At 38.8% G+C, this 21,462-nt stretch overlaps 1 protein-coding gene across 4 annotated transcripts in view; it reads right to left on the reverse strand.

The window, feature by feature from the left end:
* NOL4 (nucleolar protein 4) overlaps nt 1–21,462 on the reverse strand; it is a 186,348-nt gene that overhangs the window by 125,192 nt on the left and 39,694 nt on the right. For all 4 annotated transcript variants that reach the window (XM_038125541.1, XM_038125548.1, XM_038125532.1 and 1 more), the window contains exons 3-5: nt 15,253–15,364; nt 14,629–14,741; nt 9,924–10,056 (exon numbers count right to left, since the gene is read on the reverse strand). In XM_038125541.1, coding sequence (XP_037981469.1) covers nt 9,924–10,056; nt 14,629–14,741; nt 15,253–15,364 — 358 coding nt within the window. The remainder of the gene's footprint in view (nt 1–9,923; nt 10,057–14,628; nt 14,742–15,252; nt 15,365–21,462) is intronic.

The raw sequence follows: 21,462 nt of genomic DNA on the forward strand, positions 1-21,462 counted from the left end.
TCATTAAAATTTTATTATACTTCATTTTTTGGTTCTTGGAACAGTAAATTTGTGTAACTGAAATGTCATCTCTATATTGTTTTTGCAGAGCAAAGAAAATATTCCCAGTTTGCATCTCCTAATTTCTTTTCCTATCAAACCAGTAAATGGAATTATCACTCTTAAGATTTGTCTGTTGATATCATGGTTTTATTATAGTTTTTCAAAGCAAAAAATCAAATTTTCTAATCAATTATTGCCCCAAAGTATCTATTACTATTGCCTTATTTAAAATCTCCCAGTGACTCACATGCTTTTTTTTTTTTTTCTGGTTTTGCATCTCCTTGGCATTGTCTACGCTTAGGTGAAATTTTTATTTCAGAGTACAAAAAGCTAAGCATAGAGGATTGAACTCCACCTTCCAGTCAGAAGGAATTACTAATTTCACAAAAGTTTAACAGTTTAGCAGGGATCTTGGATGGTTACTATCAAGGATCACTCTGCCTTCTACTTAGGGAACTCTACCCAGTAAAGCACACAGGATATCAGAAGTGCAGTAGAAGCAGTCACTAGTCCTCCAGAGATGCGTTAAACTCACTCCTTGATTTATGTTACAAGAAAGGAAGCTTGTAAAATACTGAAGTTAAACTGAGGCACTGAGGAAAGACTTTAAACACAAAGAAGGAACTATCCCCATAAGCAGGAACCTCTGCAGTAGAGACTGATCTCAAGGCAATCTTTCTGCTGGAAATCCACATTCTGGCTGCAAGGCCAGCGTCCTGATGAAAGTGGAGAAAAGCTTCTTGGAGCTGATTTAAGGCATCAATTTCTCTTCAGTTCTGTGCATATAAGTCTAAAAGTTGTATATTACATAAATGTAGTCATTATCTAAATTTATTCTATTAGTAATGCCAACGCTTGCAACTGAGGTTCTGAGCTGGTTTCTCAGCATCACACGTAGTACAGCCAACAAAGGCAATTAAATAGTGTGCCCCCCCACACCTTTTCCCAGAGTGGCTCTGAGTAGCTGCTGAAGTCTGTCAGTTTGTCTGTCAGTCTGGAATGCTGCTCCTCTAATGGTCAGAATTGGTCAGTGTCCACCTGGCATGGAGCAGTGGAGAGACTGCCTGAGCCCCACACACCTCCCAGCAGGCTGTTAACCAACCACTAATGCTGAAAAACTTGTAAAACAAGTCAAGTTGTATTCTAATCTGTGTTGATGCTAAATTTAATCGTTCTTGTATCTTTCTGTCTCCAGTCAGCCTGCAAAACACCTCTACTATCTTTCTCACAAACCAGACTATCAGTGTTGGAGAACAGCACTGGAGTTCAGCCTATACTGAAACTTTCAGGCTGATTGCATCTTTTCTTCCATCCTGCTATTAAGAAGTGCCAGAGATGGCACATCCCTCTGCCTCAGGACAATAAATATGGTGACTATCTAGCATTAAACCAATTATTTGAAAATGTCTCTTCACAAATCTCAGGAAAATATATACAACTACTTTCTATGTGTTTTAAAATTACAAGCATTATACTGCTGAAAAAAATGCTCTTTTTTTTCTTGTAATCAGACTATTTTCATTTGGTTAAAAAAAGATACTACTAATTTTAGACATACAGCATTACAAATATTTTGTCAAACAATAAATGCTTCAATGAAATTTCCAATAAAAATATCTTTCATAAGACACACCAATGTCTCCAGGGAATTTCCTGTTCCGAAAAAATAAATTAACAGCTTCCTTAATTAAAATATAACACAGTAAAGAATCAGTGGCTAAATTAAATTTCTTTAAAGCACATTCTTTTGCATTCCTTTTCCTGAAAAAAAAAATGCTCTGTTATAGTATTCTATGGCATATGTAATAGGAAAAAAAGAGGAGTCAATGCCTGGCATGCATTTTAACAGTAACTATGAAAAAACCCTCCGCTTCTACTGTAAGGAAGTAGACAAATTAAATCAAGCAATCTGTGCACATAGCTTCTGCTAAAGTCAATTGGTACATATGAAAGGATAAAATGTATTAAGTGCCTTTACTGGAAAGCAAAACTAAATCTCTGTAGCAGAATGCCCCTCCTTTTATTTGATGTTAAAGAGAAATAGGAGGGAACAGCCTGAGATATCCTAAGATAGGGGAAAAAAACCAAGAATATTGACCCAGACCAAACAGCACTTTCAGAAATTCTGCTAAGCTTAGTTATAAGGATTTGCACACTGAAATCAAAAACAGGCTGCCCTCAGTACATGCATAAGGAAGAGATAGCTCGATGGGTAGTAATACTGCCAAAGTGAAATACCTATTGTTACAGGGCATGTACAACACTAATACAACTGTTCTGAGGATGCAAAAGGACTCAGGTCTGCAGCTAGCCTTTTACACAGGGGCAAGCTTCACTTACCACTAGATTGCTGATGTAAAAATGAGTGGCTGTGAATAAAGTGAATGGCCTGCAAGCATTTTAGCATTACTTGTGAAAAGATAATTCTAATTTCTCAGCTATTACTGGCTGCAAGTATTCCCTGATGTAATTATGGAGTAATAGCTGAGAACCTGATTGTAACCAACAGTTAGTAGTTTGTTGCTAACAAGGCAAACATGACAAACAATTTTGAGGCAATTATTGTCATTACAAGCCACACTCAATTGTTCAAGGCAAGTGTAATAGAAAGTGACAGTTGTGCAGCTGGGAGGGTGGTGCAGGAAACAAGATTGTTCTCTGGTTGCAACAAACCACTCAGACTCTAGCAGAGAGTCTGCTGAATGCATAATTCATGTTTAATAATATTTTAGTCTCTAAAGCAAATTACAGTATAAGATAAGAAACAAACAGAGACATGTAAAAAAAAATCCCACAAGTTATTATGAGATGGAATAAGACACACAGAAGAAACATGGAGCAGGGGGGCAATATTCACTAAAGCCAACTCACAAGATGCTTGCAACTAGCAAATGTAAATACAGTAACTCTACATATTAAAAGAGTCAGTTATAAAAGCAATCCATTTGCTATGCTTCAATGAGATGGGTGCTCGTGTCCAAATCCCAGTTTGAGACCACTGTATGATTAGGTAGGTCCAGGAGGAAGGAAAGAGTGCTCTCCATTGAGAAACCTTGATGATTAATTCTGAACAAATTTGAATTGTGTGTGGAGTCAAAGGAAGATTTTCATCCTCTCATACAATAGAAGTGCCTCATGTATCAGCTCAGTATTCTGATGACAAAGCACACAGCAGCTGCCTCGTCAGCAGCCAGTCCATTAAAATACTTGATTTGCTGAAAATTCCACCCAGTTCTCCTCAACGACCTTAAGGGCTGAAAGTTTCTAACACAGCTGCAGCAACATTTCAAGCCCTTGCCCAGGCTCAGTAATATTCATTGTCAGTGACATTGTAGCACTGCTCAAGTGTCATTACAGTGTCACTCATAGTGCCTTTTGCACTGATAAGGTATTGTTTCTAAAGAAGCCATTAAAACACCCCTGAAACAGGATTTCCAAAAGTCTCTGACTTTCTGGTCACGTTTCACCATTTTGCTCCTCTTTTTTAAATCACAGAATCAGAGAATATTTTGGGTGGAAGGGACCTTAAAGATCATCTGATTGCACCCCTTCTGCCATAAACAGGGACACCTTCCACTACAATGCATTGGTTTATGCAAATAATAATCCATCAAACCAAATCTGATGAGCTAAATTGCTCCAGGTGCAGCTCCACTGAAGCAAAATAGCATCACATGCTAGCTTCTCAGGTACACTTTGACTCTGCTTAGGTGAAGGTGATACTGATTTTCTCAGACAGAGCAACATATTACAACTAACTCCCTGTCTAAAGAAACCTCTGTGATTTTGACATCTGTGACACACTTCAGTGCAGCCCATAGACTTACCTTTAGAAACATATATGTGTGACTGCACTGTCTTTTGCTTTATTCAGTAAGAAAGCTGGTAATTGCAGAAGGTGGCAGATCAACAGCTGCAGAGACAGGAGACCTTTGCCTCCGTACATCACATCTGTGCTCCTTTTTCACGACCATGAGAAAGGCTGATATCTTAGATTTTCACTTTCAGGAAACTAGTATTTATCCTTTCACTCTGAGTGATAAGAAGGGAAATTGTTACCCAAGAGCTTGCAAGTTTCAGTGGCTTGAAGAAGACTGGAAGGTCTGAATATATCACAACATTTTCAGATCGCCTGGTCCTAGCTCAAATGTAATTTTAAATGGTCTGCCATTTCACCAAAGAAAAAAAAATCATAATGTTTTTTCTATCCTCTTTATAAGTTAACTTCTTAATCAGCCCAAACCCTCCCTATTAAGCAAAAATTACTTTTTCCTTCACAGTAAAATGCTTGTTAATTTGCATGTCCCATGTCTTGTACATTATAAACAACTTTAATAGCATTTTAGCTTTGTTGATATGGATATACAGATTGCAAATAAAACTAGTCAAGCCACAAAAAGTCCCTGAAATGAAAAGGCTTTCTAAAAGTATATGAGGTGGCATCTAGGAAAAATGACAGACTGCTTTTTATTTTATTTTTAGCATTGTTATTAAGGCTTTATGACTTCATGTGGTAATGTCAGTCTATCCCATGTACCACAGAAATTTCAGGTGCTTTGCTTTGAAGTCTAAAGAAGTAAAGGTTTTTTAGGAAAAGATATCTAAACTCTGCAAACAGTTTGGCTAACCTTTATAGGGCCTTTACTGAAGTCAAGTGGACTTAGACCTAATTCAGAACAAGGACATTTGTAAAACCTCTCAGTGCTTGAACAAAAATTAAAAGCACAATTCCCCTTGATGCAAATTGATTTTATAAATTAATGTAAAACAACATTTTCACTGAAAATTCTTAATTACCAGCAAATTGGTTGCCATGGATTTAATGCTGTGAATCATCTGCTCTCATGTTGGCTTTGCTACCTCTCACTCTACTCAAGATCAAGAGCAGGGCCAATACATTGTCAACAGCATAGACAATTTACTCCATTATGCTCTTTCAGCAATCTGTCTTCCCTCTAGCCTGCAGTTAGTGCTTGGACTCATACATCTTGAACTTAAATTGCTTTGAGAAGAAAGAAAAGTCAATGGTTCAAGACAGGGAGTCCAGGTTTCAGTGGAATAAAGACAAAAGCAGAAAGAAGTAAAACTGTACAATGAGTTTTGAATGAGAAGATGGGTTAAACTCCTGGCTTGGACTCTGTTCAGAGAGAAAAATCAACAGCAAGTCTGCACTCTTCCACAGACAGTCAGTTTTGACAACTTAATCAGCTAATGTTACTTATTTCAGGTGAAGCCATTGTGTAGAGATTATAGCTTTGATGCAGAAAACATGTATTTAGATGGCTGACTCCAATACTTGCATCTGTCACAAACACAAATGAGTGAAAGGAATAGTTAATGTTAACAGCCAGGTTTCCTACATCTATATTGTGTAAAACGAGGCAATTTGAACATGCCAAGGAAAGAGAACTGACACCATCCAAGTGATCACAAACTACTCAAAGACATAATTCTCCATTGCATTACAATATTATTGCTCAATTTTCTATAAATTAGAAAAAAATACAACTAGAAAAAGCCTATTAATCTCTAGCTCTAAACTGGCAACACAACCCCTGTTAGAGGTTGACTTCTGACATGTTTTGTCATGGTTAGCTCCTAAAATCTCCTATATGGTCTCCACAGCATGCCTGTGACAGGCAGTTGTATATGTATATATGTATAAACATGTAACTATAATTTCCTAAAAACTAGATTGAAGAGAACACAGTCCCTCCACCCAAATCCACTAATCACTGATATGTTTTGGTATACCTCAGCACAGTGAGAAATTCTGAAAACAAATCAATCCTGCAGCTTTCAGTTTGAGTTACAGTCAAATAGACTCACGACTCAAGACTTTGACCTGATAGCTAACATAGTAAAAACAAACAAACAAATGAAATGTCAAATTTATACTTAATTCTCCTCACTTCTAGGATTATATATGCTCTTAACTTCCTGTAATCAGAGCATCCCCCTACATATCTCATGTCTTGGTAACTAATGAATTACCACAGTGAGCAGGGAAACACACCCAGTTGCTTTGCACAGGGCTCCAGCTAACAGGCAAGGGCAACAAAAGTCCTATTTTCACTCAGAAAATAGGACTGCTGCTCCTTTGAAGGCCTACCTAGAGGTCACTTTTCACTACCAAAATCAGGGTTTTTTTAAACAGATTGAACCACTAACTAAAAAAACAAAAAAGCTCCTTTATTTCCAACTCAGTTCATAAACCTTGCCTGCTGTCTGCGGCCTGAGACAGGCAAAAGGGTTTGATCCGGCAACATCAGAGCTCCAAGAGTATTATGAAGAGAAAAGAGAATTAAAGACAGCTCTCAAGTTGGAGCTTTGCCTGCAGATGAGTTACACACAGGGCTCACTCCAAAGAACCAACTTAGGACACAGAACTGTGTCATGTCTAGGGAAGCAAGAAAACGGGCAAGAAAGAGGCAAGCAAAAGAGAAAGGAACACATGAGCAATTTGCAGCTCTATTACCCAGCTGGCTGCTAGAGAAAACACCTCTGAGGCACTGGTAAGCAGAGAGCCATACCCGATTCCCAGCTGGGGAATGAACAAATCATAAATTAGAGCTCCTTTCCTTTTCTAGGTCCCCAGGGAAGAGCAGCAGCCCTTTTCCAACTCCTACCCCACTACTGCAGCAGCCCTGCAGGTGCTCAGGATTTTCAGCCATTCACCAGCAGGTGTGACTCAAGACCCTGTTATTTAAAAGTGTAAAAAGGCTAATTTAAAGTGGGAACTGTCCTTAGTAGTATTGCAGTAACTGCAGTACCACAGATACAATTCACCAAATCTCCATTCTTTTCATTACTTCCTTAATTCTCTGTACCCTTTCCACCCAATAAGCTTAGTACAAATATTACGAAGCCTCAGTCCACTTGCAGAGCCCAAGACTTTTGTGCAGTACCAGCACCCATCTACTCTGAGCAAATATGCACCTTCTGTCTCTGTGCCGTCCCTCCTCAGCATTTTTCTCACCTCCCATGGCATTTCTGAATGTAGAAGTTTATTGGTTTCAGCTGATACTGGGAGTTGCTCTCCTACTTCACTTTATTCTATTTAGGTTCAAGCAAACTAACCATGAGAAACAGGACACAGTATTGGCCTGGAAGACACGGAGAAACCTCAGGTCAAATTTTCTAGTATGAGCTCTGTAATGGACTCCCAATGAAAATTGCCTGTCTAAATAGGATGCAAGTACAGCCCCAAGGGATGAGGCTATGAAAGCATCATATTTTTTTTACATAGACAGTGTCATTCAGCAACATTCTGATGCTCTGATAAACTTAACTGGAGGAGGAGCCTCCATCTATCCCTCAGTAGCATGGCCCAGCTCACTATTATATTCCTCTAGGGTACACAGATTGTTTGTATTCTAGTACCAAATTGATTTAAATGCATGGAAAAAAATAAAACTGGGGATGTCCCAAAATATTCTCATGCTATTTCACATGGAAAACCAGGTAAATAAAGTGATTAAACACATCACCTTTAGGTACACTGGAGCTGTCCTTAATTCACCCCAGGCAGCAGTTTTCCTAATGATCCCCATTAGCAAATTATCCTCCCAAAGAGAGCACGCTCAGGGCAGCAGAAGACCTGTGCTGTCCCATTCCACCCCAGACACCATTTCCAACTGCATGTACACAGGCAACCTTATGCAACAGCAAATTTTCACCTGCCAGGATGCAGCAAACACATTTCAGATGAGGCAAATGCCAAGTGTCTTTATGTATAGGCTGAACGTGGTGGCTGACATAAACTTACATAGACGTGCAGAATGTTTGAGGGAAGGGAGCAAGAATCGGTTTTGACACAGATTCATGCTTTGGTGATGATTTTGGTGTGTGCGTGCTATAATTAAGGATTAAATTTGTAAAATTTTACAATGCAGCCTGTGACAGCAGAAGGGATTGTACTGCTAAATTCATTTAAGTTCCCTTTTATTTTCCCTCTTTCCTGTTCCAACTTCCTTTCTTCTACCTCTCATATTGTTTATTTTCTTCCAATCTTTTTTCCTTCCCTCTCCTCTCCGCCTTCTTCCCCCCACTTCTCTCATGTCTTTCTGCTCCTCTTTCAGCCCCTTCTCCCACTTCTGAAACAGCAGTGTTGCTATAACCAGCCACACTTAGGTTTGCTACCTGACAACAGCTAGCAAAGGAAAACAATGGAGCAGGAAGAGTGGTTATATCAAATCTCTCTATCAGCAGATGCTTTAGCCAGAAGACGCAGCAAAAAATAGGATTGTGTTAGGAAGGTGAGCAAGTACCAGCTGGGAGGAAGGGAAGGAAAGCTGAGAGATTTAAAGCCATACTGTAAGATCACACCGTCTGAAGTTCAAAGACCACAGTGGATTTACTTCCCATACATTTCAAATGGCAAGTGACAGATTTGCAGCATTTTATCATTCATACTTAAGGTCTAATATGATCACATGTGGCACATGAATCTGGTTGCAGCAGGTGTTAAGATATATATTACAGGCATTTCTTCATAGGTTACTGTACTGAGCTATAATTTTTATTTCAGACATAAGCATGCATGCATTTTTTTTTAAGAAACTATATATGTGAAATTTCTACAGCATAGTATTGCAGTGAAAGCCAGATACATTAAAAAAATCACTTTCCTAAGTATCCCTGAAACCTCTAAGTCAGCAGTATTACTACATTATCCCTGTGAAAAGTCAAACTTCAACAGGAAAGTGAGCTATCTTTTCATACATCATGTGCATGAGAACTGCTCCTTTAGTGAACATATGCGGACACAAAATAGTTAAAAGTTGAAAAAAAATTGTGATAGCTTGAGGACACTCAGACAAAGGGCAGTTGTGGTTAGAATCTGACCTATCAAATTATCATAGACATCCTACTTCTTCCTTTGTTTGGAGAGCAACCCAGCTGAAGATCCAACCCACCACCAGGTCCTACCAGCCACAATGCACCAAACCCATTCTCACCTAAATATCTTACCAGCTAGCAAATGACCATGATGCTTGAAGTGCAAAGCATCCAGGTTAGTCAAATCCCATACATTTAGTGTTCAAGAGAAATATAAAAAGCATTTCTGATGTGGCATACATGATCAGGAAATTCCCAAGTAGCAAGTACAGAATTCCAATGTGCTGTTTCTAATGGCAATGGAATAGACCTGCACTTTGGGTGTTGAGCATTCATGTGCCATTCCTGAGCCACTGTCACAGTCTGTAGTAGACAGGCTATTTGTGAGCTCCATAATTCAGAAAAGTTCATTCCAAACCAGACTCATTTAACTTGCTATATAACAAGGGCTGAATCCAAAGACTACATGCCCACATACCTTCAAAACCAAGTCAGTTTTATCTCTGACCAAAAAGTAGCTTTGTGTTGTAAAAAACAATTAACATTCAAATGTGCAATGCTGCTTGCTGTTCTCTCATCTTTGGCCTCTGTTTCTCCATAGGAATCTGCTGTTTTCATCCTTTCTTCTGAATATCACATTCCAGTTTCTATCTCCCAAATAACCAGCTTGTGTGACACTACTCTCCCTCCTTGTGAAAACAACTTTCTCATCTTTCTGGGTTGCCTCAGAAAGGTTTGAGTTTCATTTCCTTTTATTTCTGTGCATGGTCATACTACAGATACCCAACTAGAAACAGTAAGATAATGCCACTTAACATATAGTTGTCTAAACACTTGCCTATTGCTTAAGCAACAAATAAATTAACCTGAAAAAAAAAAATACAACTAATTTCTTCTTCTTCATGCTGAGTTATAGGGAACATGTATTTCAAATTACCTAATGAAACACACTATGAAGAAAAGCAAATTCTGAATGAAAGCACAGAATGGGAAAAAAGACAAGGCAATGCCACATTTTCTGTACAAAATGAGAGCCTTACCATCCTGCTGGCCCTGGAGGTTCTGAGGACTTTGCATTCTCTCCTCCAGATTTGAGCTGAGGTCAGAGTTTACAGCTGACATTCTAGTTGAGTCACTCATATCAAACTCATCACTTTCTATAGAACTTTCATCCTGCAAATAGAAAGAGACATGTCAGAAAACATGGTGCACTGTTCACCTTATATGTGCAGTTCATTCTCTTCCCATTTGTTTCACTCACACACAGTGTGGAGTGTAATCATGCTAATTATTTTTGTGTATAAGAAAACAAGCAGAAGACATCAAGAAAAGGGAGGAAAATACAGCATTTATGTGGTATGATAATCTGACAAATGTAATTTGTTCTACTATGAGGATACTACCTAGTAGTTCTATAGTATATTCCAGAAAATAATTGATAACCAGAGACCCCACATCAAGCCCTTGTTATTCAAATTTGGCTGAGGAGACCTCCCTATATTCCCTGCCTGAATCCTTTACCTTTCCCACATGGAAGTCAGTAACCCTGTGAATAACCCCTGTCCTGGTTTCGGCTGGGATAGTTACTTTTCTTCCTAGCAGCTGGTACAGTGTCGTGCTTAGATTTAGTGTGGGAATAATGTTGATAACACTCTGATGTTTTGGTTGTTGCTAAGTAGTGCTTACTCTAAATCAAGGACTTTTCAGGCCTCATGCTCTGCCAGTGAGCAGGTGCACAAGAAGCCAGGAGGGAGCATGGCCAGGGCAGCTGACCTGAACTGCCCAAAGGATATTCCATACCACAGAGCATCACGCTCACTGTATGAACTGGAGGAGTTGACCAGAGGGAGACTGTCTGGGCATCATTCAGTGAGTGGTGAGGAATTTTATTTGGCATCACATATCTTTCTTGGATTTTATTCCTCCTTCTCTCTCTCTCGTTTCATTACAATTACTAGTAGCAGTAGTGGCAGTAGTAGCAGTAGATTTTACTTTGTTTAAAATATTAAACTCTTCTCATCTCAACCCCTGGGTTTTTACTTTTTTTTTTTTTTTCTCCCCCATCCCACCAGAGTGGGTAGAGGAGTGAGCAAGCCACTATATGGTTCTTAGTTGCTGGCTGGGGTTAAACCACAAAGACTCCCATGAAGATATTTTCAAATGGCAACCTGACCTGGTAAGAATCCATGGTCAAATTCCCTCGACATGATGTCACACTTACACTTTGTTTAAAGAAGCATCTATGAAAATGAGAAAGCCTATAAAAGTTCTGACCATGTCCATGACAGTCAGAGGCAAATAAAAGTAATATAATCACAGGAGAATATTTGCAAATTTATTCTACATTGTACGTCTTTAATATGATTTATCCATCAAGTGCAGTTACAGAGCATTCAAAAGGAATGATAAGAAGGGCAAAAAGTAAAAGTCCCGATCATTATCCCCATTTATAAAAGAAAACACTTTTAGACATAGTCCAGAAAATATTCAACTACATATTTGACTTCAGTTGTTTCAGTCCCACTGAAGTTCACACATCCACTCATGGATTAGAAATTAAGTATCCACAAGTCTTGCTCTGGAATGGCTGAGGCAATGTACAAACCTTAGGCAATATATATTCAGTAACAACTTTTCTGATGGTTACTCCTGTTAAGAAGAAAAGTACTTGAAAGAGCTGAGAGGAAACTACGTCAAATAGATTTGTACATCCTGAAAAGTTTGAAATATTTTTCCAATTCATTTTTATTTACATTTTTTAATCAAAACAGGACAAGACAGGATTCTGACTATTTTTCTGGGTTGTTCACCAGAACTGACCTGGAAAAACAGCAATCTCTAGAATATTATTTACTGTGTACTTGTTGTGAAGTGGATATTACAGGTTTTATTATAGCTGCTTGCTTCTTTCTGAGTGTTAACTCTTAAATCAGTTCCTCCCCTGGGTCTCAGCAATGTTTCCAGTTTGTATGGACATTTCTCCTGTTTCCAGAGAGCAAGTTCCCTGCGGTAATGACTCCTGTTAAATTAAGATGAAGTACTGCAAATGCCAGTCAGGAGCAAGAGTGGGACAACACACAAGATGAAGCTGTTCTGCACTGCCACAACAGGACAATGACAATGAAATAAGCATACCTTGCTCTCAGAGATTGTAAAAAAACAAATGGAAGAGTGAGGGCTTCTCTAACAGGCACCTGTCTGTCTTGCCTTACATAAGGTAGGAACACCCCAATTACAGCAGCAGCAAACACCCAAACACTGCCCTCACAGATGAACCCTGGTGCCCACCAGCCTCCTGCCCCAGACAGAAAGGGCCAGGGCACACACCAGATGGGTCTGAGGTTTAGGGAAAATGCACTCTGCTTGTTCAAAGAGCAAGATAAGAAAACAAACTCCCCCAGACCTTCTGGATTGCTGTGTCTCCATTAAAATGCAGGGGTAATTCTCAGTGAATCCTGCAGGAACCAGCAAGCAGCAGCTCACATATTTCAGTTCCGAGGTTAGGCAATTTGATGGGCTCACAGAAAGGGGGCTCTGGCTGACACTTGCACAGTTATAAAATATGGGTAGCCTGTTTGCCTACAGCACTGCAGAATACCTCCACTTCACTTCCCAAACTGTGTGCACCTCTCTCTGTGTAAACCTCTGTCTGAATCTGCATGGACACATGGGCATGGGAACAAAAACTGAGAACCACTGGCATCTTTACAGCAGTTGCAGGACAGCTCCAAATTCCCACACAGTGGTGAGTTCTCCTTTTAGATGAAGCATTATGAAGTGTTTCCCTCTCATCAATGGTCTCAGCTTAAAAATGTGGAATTGAAGATGAGAGAATTAGGAGATTTTCAGTCATTGTGCTAGCTAGCAGTGGGATCCAAGTTTACTCCTGTCTCAATTCCACAGAAGAATACAGCTATGATTGATTAAATCTTTCCTACAAACCCAAGCCTGTTTTTTAAGTGCATGAAATAGTTTGAACCAGATGTCTTGCTCCTTTGTACTACAACATTTTCCCTGCCATTTTGTTCTCGGGGCCAACAAATGTACAGCCCTGGGGAAAAAGAAAACCTTGGCAAAACCATGATTTGAGAAAAGACATAAGGATTATCTTGAGAACTTTCCTTGTGGCCCACTCTATCCTGAAAAGTTATTATTACTAAAACATACAAAAATTACTTTCATAAATCCAAAACTTTCCTTGTGCCCACTCTACCCTAAAAAATGCATTATTACTAAAACATATAAGAAATTACTTTCATAAATCCACTGCTGCAGGCATTTCATATACAGTAACAACAGACCTACAAAACCAAGCTGGGCAGGGAAATACCCAGCAAAGTTATGTCCTGCTGCCTCCATATCATTGCCACTGGCTTGTCTAGATGAAAAATTGGTTTAACAAAAATTTCAGTCATCAGACCAGAAAGACTATACCAAAACATTCAGGCTACAGAAGATCTGTGGCATGGGGTCCTGATCCAGCATGAGTGCTTTACCCTCTTGTGGAAGTTGTAATTCTAAAAGGGAAAAAGCGCAGAAATCAAGGAGTCCTTTAATTCCTAAGGCTACTGCAGAATAAAACCTCTTCTCTCCTGCTAGTTGAAACTCTACTTCCAGATCCCTCAAATAATCAGGAGACTCAATAGAAGGAAAAGATGACCTGGCTGTATTTATGCATTAAGAAATTTGTGTTTGGAATCTCTCCCTACTCCCTCTGCAATTAAAAAAAAAGACCCTAACTGAAACAAGGATCCTGATATTTCTAGAGGAGTGGTGAAATCCCCATTCCAGGGAGTGTTGAATAATTAATGAAATCTCCAGCAATAGTCCATACCTACTTACTCAGAAAAGAAATCTGGCTGACTCTGCACAAGTCAGAAGTCAGTCAGGGTCTTGACATAATCCAGCAGCTAAGGTTGTTTTTGAAGGCTTCCTTTATTAAAAATATCTTGTAGTTGGACAGGAAGACATAGAATGCAGAACTGGTTTTTTGCTGGCACATAGCTGAGCATCTATTTGGCAGCTTAAATGGTAAATGAACAAACTTCTAGCAAAATAAGGTTACTACAAATAATTTGGTGTGGGCCTGTGAATTGATGGAGCACTTCTTAAGATCTGGGAAAACTCTGAATAAATCAGAGAAAGCAAACAACCTTTGAGAAGAAATAAATACAATCCAACCCAAATTCTTTATGAGGAAGCTTGATTCTCACCCTACTTCTCCTCCTCTTTTTCTGCCTTTTTATTCAAAATTTCAAAAGCAACTCCTACTCTTATCATTAAGCTTTTTGCCTTAAAGTTTTCAGCTGATGTTGCCAGGACTTTCACCACTGTCATTACCATGTGTTGCATTGTGTTTGCTAGCCTTGAGAACATTATAGAAGTGATTTCAACTGCTGATGGTATTGATTTCTAAAAGAAGACAGTGGAAGTCACTGTTGGGCACAGAACTAAGTCTCAAGTGAACATGCTGCTCACATCACCCTTTCCACTGGTCCAGTGAAAGAGCACCTTCAGGCAATTCAAAATACACTCACTATGCCCAGTCACAGAAGAGTCATATTTTCTGTCAATCTGATTGCTTGAAAACAACCCTGCATTGGCCTCAGACTGACTGTTTTAGCAACAAAATTATAAAGATGGGATCAACAATCATCTTTACTTCAGGTTCCTAGCCACCTGAAAGACAAGTACAAAACAATGCAGGAGAACAGAAAACCAAACTTAAAAGATTTCAGGCTTTACCTCATCTTGCTGTGAATTTAGTAGCTGCAGCTTCATGTGTTTCATATAAGCCATAGTAATGGGCATGTTGTAATCAATCATACTGGTCACCAAAGTTGGAGGTTTTCCATTATCTGCAAAAAAATAGTTATTATGCAATATAAGTTAATTGTGGAGGTTATGTCAGCCTATTCTGCAGTCAAAGTCAGACTGTTATGCTATTTAGCTCTAACTTTTGCATTTTCAATCTCTTGTAGGCTGTACAAATGCACTTCTCCCAAAGAAAAAGGAAAACCAAAATCAAACCCTGAAAACTGATGAGCTCTTCTGCCCTAAATGACTACAGCCCATATACCCTATCTATTCCTTATGCTTAAGCTCCCATACAAACATTTCCATAGCAAAATAAATTATTTCCTCCAGATAAAATCATCTTTCTATTGAGGGTGCAGATGGCATTACACTCCATCCTTAAGTGAAAGCAGAAGATTCACTACCTTCCAGCTTAAGTAAATGAGATGATCTGACTTACTGAACTGTTACAAGTCTACCAAATTTATATGAACCCTCACTTAAGCTAGGAACCTATAAATGGGTATTAGAAATAAAATTACTCTACATCCCACTATTTGACACTAAAACTACCTTTATGATCCGCTCCATCTGGGTTTAAATGCATTCTTTTCTGGCACTCTGAGCAGCTCATTAGAAATCGTGTCACCGCTTCTCTCGGTAGGAAGGCATAGGTCTCTGAAATCTGAAATTAATAACAAAATATAGGTGTTATTATGTAAGCTGATTGAGCATGATTTAACAGACCTGATCATCATATTTCCAAATAAGGCACATTATCTTTTAATGCCAGGAAGCACAATGAAAGCATGTTCTGCATGCTATGTAGGATTTCAAGAAGCATCTCTCCAATCTGCCTACTTAGCATCTAATGGCTACTAACAGTTGGTACTGAACAAAATCCCACTTATATCATAAGGGGGGGTAGTTTTCTCTTTACAGTTTATTTCAAATTCCTTTCAACAAAAAGATTCATATATAACAGCTATCACACTGTGGAATAGTATCAAAAAAAGTGGAAGAGAGACCTTTTTTTAATAGCCAATGCCAAAAAAAAGGCACTTGTCTTATGTGTTGTTTTTTTTTTTGTTTTTTTGCTGTAACAATACATAGACTATAGCACTTTGCTGTAACAATACATAGATATAGCACTTGATGTATAAGCAGCAAAGAATGTTCCCTTACTATTTTAATATTTTGTAAAAACATTTTTCTAAAGCTTGTGGTTTTGTACTTTGGAGTACCTACATTATTTTTACTAATAGTTAAAGAATTTGTGAACCAGTTGATTTTAGAAACCCTGCTTTACCTGGCAATATTTTGAAACAACAGATTTTAGTTGTTTCTTGGGTTCAACAAAATCATTGTTTCTAACTACATACTCACAAGTAGGCAGCAGACAGATTTCTCTTTTGAGAGGGAGAGGAGGAAGCAGTTGTTACTGGTTTTAAAGATTGCATTCCCCTCACCCCAAAGGATGCATCTGTCTTTATAGACATTTTGCCTTATTGCAAAAGGACACGGAGACTGGTGCCAAGCTGGAAATGAGCTAACAGCATACTCTCTGATCACAGACAAACTGCATCTCATACTGGCTACTTTAAGTGTAGAGCCAACAGATCAAGAAAAATTATTATCCCTCTCTACTCAGTGCTGGTAAGAAAACAGCTGGCATAATGTGCCCAGGATTCCCCTCAAAGTTCACAGCTCTCCTCCACACTTCAAGGCTGCAAAGAAACAGAAGATGGCTCTGAGCCAGGCCATCATAGCAGCTGGAACCTAAAGGAAACCTAGAAGGAAGGTTGAGGGAGATAGATTTCTTTCATGTAGGTTATGAGGCCAAGAAAGATCTCATTTTAGCCCACTGCTACCTGAAAGGGAGTTAAAAATCTGTAGAGAAAAACTCTTTATAGTGTATAACCAGGGACAACAACAGCAGTGTCTTGGGACATTCAAACCAGACATCAGCAGAAACTGTTACGCTCCAGTGCACTGGAGCAGCTTTATCAGATGGGTGGAGTTTGATGAAAACATCCCAAATTGGATGTTTTCAAGCTAATAAAAGGCAAATGCATGGCTTTTCTGTGATCCCTCATGTAGGTTGATGTATATACGCTGAACAGTGCAAATGAAGTAATGAATCTCTAGCCTCTTTTTTCCCAACTATGTTGACTATCTTACTATGGATTTAATCCTTAATGGAAGACCAAGGCCCAGCAAGAGAGATTGAGTGAGTTGCTAATCTGTTTGTACTCCCCTACTGTAAAACCTACAGCAGAGTTTTATTTCCTATCAAGCACTATGCTGAGATGCAAGTCTTAGCAGGAAGTGAAGAAGAATGGGGATGGTGTGTATGAAAGTGTGGCTACAGAAAGGACAAGATCACTATTTAACTAGAATTAATGGGATTACATATTGTCCAAATCACTTCTGCCCCTCAAAAGGGAGCTAAGAGGAGGAAGAAGGTCAGTTTTAACTTTCTTACACTTTTCCACTTGGCTTCTCACCTACTTAACCTGCGTTGAATTTTACATTTCCTAAAACTCCATGGACCAAATTTATCAGGGGCAGTATTTTTGAAAATAGGTGGAGTTTAAAATAGTGTTTGTTGACATGATGTGTGTCACATCAATACATAGAAATGATGCATTATAAAATGGGAATGCAAAATATACCTTCATGTCTATAAATTTGGTTTTTAGGCTGTTTATTGTTGTTGTCTTCTTATATAATAGAAATCTTATTGGGGAAGGAGAAGAGAATTAGTATAAAAGCAAATGTTGTTCTGTGATGAAAATTGGCAAAGATTTTTTTCTGGGCCTGAAACACCTTTTCTGAAAATTAAGGCACTAAATGAAGCCACTTTTGAATGGGAGGTCCTACTAAATGGGAGGTCCTACTGTATTTTTAGATTATTTTTCCTGTTTTTTATACCCACAGAACAGATGCTTATTTACCTTTCTAAACATGAAAACACTGGTTATACTCATGCTTTATGGAAACTAAAAAAAAGAACATAAAACCAGCTAGAATTCAGTATTGAAAAAATTGGGAAGTGCACATACACAGCAACCTCTCTCTTACAACATTTAACATGTTTAGCACTGTATTGAAATTAATGGAGCTTACCAATGGATTCATTAGTCCCTTGCATTTGATAGGAACGCTCCATTTATTCTAATCAAGCATTTCTGTCAAAATTCCAGTTCTACTCAAACAAGATGAAATTCCTCCATGGAGAGAAAGTGAGCTAGGGCCCAGATTTGATAGGTCTGCTCCACTGACTATAAGGGAACCGGGTTTTATAACTAAATTTGTCCCTAGAGCAGATGCTCGTGTCTCCAACCTCCCACTGCAACACAGTTTTAAGGATGCCCTTCCCTAAATAACTCCAGATTTCACCAACTTCCTCCCCGTTTATTTTATAATTTGAATCAATCACTGACATTCCTAGACTTCAGTCTGTATAAATTGGCATAACACAACAGGAATCACATTAAAAGAGATACATAAGGAGCATAACCCACAAGATTCCTTATTCTTGTTACCTGAATATATAGAAAAGAAAGGTGTCTCCAACTTTCACTGCTAGGAAGCTGATGAATTGTCTCCCCCCAACTGCACAATTTCACACCCCCAGCAGTGCAGATACTTGTTTGCCTTTCCTCCCTATATTATAAGATGCAGATAGCCACTTGCTTGCTCTGGCCGAGCTCTGAACCAGCTGTAGCCGAGAAATGCTCAACCAAATTAGCACAAGGCTGAACATAAAGTCCCATATTTCAGCTCTCAGCAGAGTTTACCAGATTGTGCACAAGACTGGACTGATGTAATTCAGGGAGCTGGCTTGCATGTGAGTGTTTCAGAGAACAATGTAGAGGTCTATGACACCTTCTAAGTAATTATACAGAAATACCTGAGTGGTCTGATTCCATCAGGAATATTTTTTTCTGTCCTTTACTCTATCCAAAAGAAGGAAGTAATGACTCAGTCCTTGCTGATGCTGTATCCTCTCACTGCCTTCAGTGGCCCAGCTCCTAGTCCTCTTCTCAAGGCTATTAGATATTAAAATATATAGCCAGACCATCTTTTTCAGTGATGTGTTATAAAAAAAGGAATATTGGTTTATTGTAAATCCATGCCAAAAAAAAAAAAAATAAAATATGCACATGCTTCTACATTTTAAGAAAAAATAAAGCCAGAAAAAAGAAGTGGGGGATATTGCCTTATTTACATTCATAGTCTGACAAATCACACTGTCATATTTTTGGCATGACTTACAAGAAACTTCTAATGCACATGCCCATTCCCATCAAAGACCAGTAAGTGCTGATTTACCATATTGAAAAAATTACTTAGATTGATTTTAAAAAAATATTATAAGTAAACTTTTCTCAAATATATAAGCTCTAGAAATACCCTTATGGGATTCCTTACTCGTACTTGTGTTTTTATTGCCCATAAGTATATCTTCTGCTGCTTGTAGAGATGTGTTATCTCATAACTGGATGTATTCTGTATCTTGGAGAAATCAGAAAAACAGCAAATTCTAGCAGGTTTGTGTTTAGGTATTGCATATTAGGTATAGCTATTATAGCTATATGCTTTTTCACATTGTAAAGATATATGAAGAGGAAACAGAACTTCCAGAGAATTAAGTAAAAACCACAAAAATTACACAGAATGTGTTTTAGCCTCAGAAATTATAAGATAAGAAGCAAGCATTTCCTAACAGTACAGTCCGTGCATATCTACATATATTTGGTTTTAACTCTGAATTGAGAGGAAAATGAGTTGACATCAGAGGCTTCAGAGTCAAAGCTTTTATGATCTTACTTAGCCATTAACAAAAAGTTTTTGGTAGATTTTGACACATACGACTGCATCCAAAGTATCATGCAGCACTGAAGGCCTGTCTAGGCTTGTTTACTGGATCCCATGAAGAGCCCAACTAGAACAGGCAAGTAATCCACTACCTGAGCATGTAATCTGATTTACATTGGAGCTAAGCAATGAATGTCCTAATTGTCTGTGAGAAGACTATTCCTATTGCATCACTACAGGCAGAGAAAACAAGCAAAGTTTCCTTTCTGCTCTCCCATACTCAGATGATTTAAGTGCAGGACGTTGTGATGATTTCGTGTTCAGAGCTAAATTTTTGCATGGAAAATTAACAAGTCCTAAACTGAAAGGCAGATTTTAGGACACATATGGCAGAGTAGGAAAGACAAGTGTGAGGAGAGGGAGTGAAATTTTGCAAGTGAACCTATTAACCTCTAAAGAATTTTCATGGAGGGTGTATGTGTAGTCTGGAAGATACAATGTGTCAGAATAGAGATTTTGCATGTGTGTTTGTATTTTTTTTTTAAATTAAGGAGGGTAAAGGGGGAAAGATGATCAAAAGAAGACTCCAGGAGGAGGAAGAGAGAGAAAGATAGGGATAGAGTGAAGATGTCCTGGGCCCACAGCCATCCAACCAGGTGGCACAAATTGGTTTCTTGATGACAGGAGGGCAAGCCAGCCAAGGGAAGCCCCTCTCCTCATCAAGAGGTCAGAAGAGAGGGCTGACATAGGAAATCAGATCTATCACTGCTGGGAGTTTTAGCAAGAGCTCGCTACCCCGCTACACTGTAGGAAATGCTGTTCCCTCATGTGCTAAACTTGCACTTCACAGCTCCCTTCCCTTCTCTCCTCATATAGCAAAAACTGCTTTCTGTGAGGGAAGCGATGGGAAACACCTGCTAGTGGGACAATTGCCAGGACACTGAAAATTCACCCTTTGCAAAGAAGCAGGAACAAGCTTGCAGAGTAAAAGTGCATGGGCCTTGGCTGTTTTGCCATGCACACAAGAATGGTGTAGATGCAAGAATTTAAGCATGCTAGGTCCCTGCACAAAGCTCAAGTTCTTCCACTTCCCCAAGGACAAAGTCTGCACAGAAATCAGCCAAGCCCCAAACCTATGTTAGCCCTGTTTGATCAGGAAGGAGATGATGTTATCTCACAGTGCAACCTGTCAAAAAATTATTCTTTAAGGAAAACACACTCAGTGTGGTGCTTACAGGGGACTCACAAGCACATTCTTGTTTTGGGAGGGAAAAAGAGTAACCCCCTGTTTCAGTCTCAGCAAGGATTTTCTTAGGCTGACAGAAGAGATGGGAAGCTACTCAAAATCTTGATCCAAAATCAAGAAACATTTATCACTGAAACAGCTGGATGAGGCACAAAACCCCAGATATTATCCCACATCTTAAAGACTCCTGTTAATGCCTCAGATGTTACACATTTATATACTACCTATCTGATGAGAGTCTTGTCTCAAGCTGCTTTCCCTTGACACATCAGTAGTATCTCCTTGTGTTTTACAAGCCTGCTTCCTCCAGCTCATCAGCCCAGTGGCTCTTTTTTCATTTATGGGTTGGGAGTCTTATTAACCAACCCATTTCACCTGCTCAGACATGACAACCCTCACTCACAATCCAAGTTCACTGCTGTAATGTTTCAAGATTTTGCACAGAGACTCACAGACTCAACAGACAGATATTAGATCATCCTTCATAATTAAAAAATTCAAGTAGAATATCTACATAGAATTAAAGGTTCTTAAGGTAGCTCTGAGACTTATACACAACTAGATGATGCACTTAGTTGTGGGAAAATGTGTCCAGATATAACATAGAAAGGTGAGGCATCTTCTCAATTGTTTAAATTAATGAAAATCCAATACCTTTTTTAAGGATATCAAAACAAATAAGGATAATGAAATCTATTATGAAATATAGGGCT

The sequence above is a fragment of the Motacilla alba genome, chromosome 2, assembly GCF_015832195.1.
Source record: "Motacilla alba alba isolate MOTALB_02 chromosome 2, Motacilla_alba_V1.0_pri, whole genome shotgun sequence".
Lineage (NCBI taxonomy): Eukaryota > Metazoa > Chordata > Aves > Passeriformes > Motacillidae > Motacilla > Motacilla alba.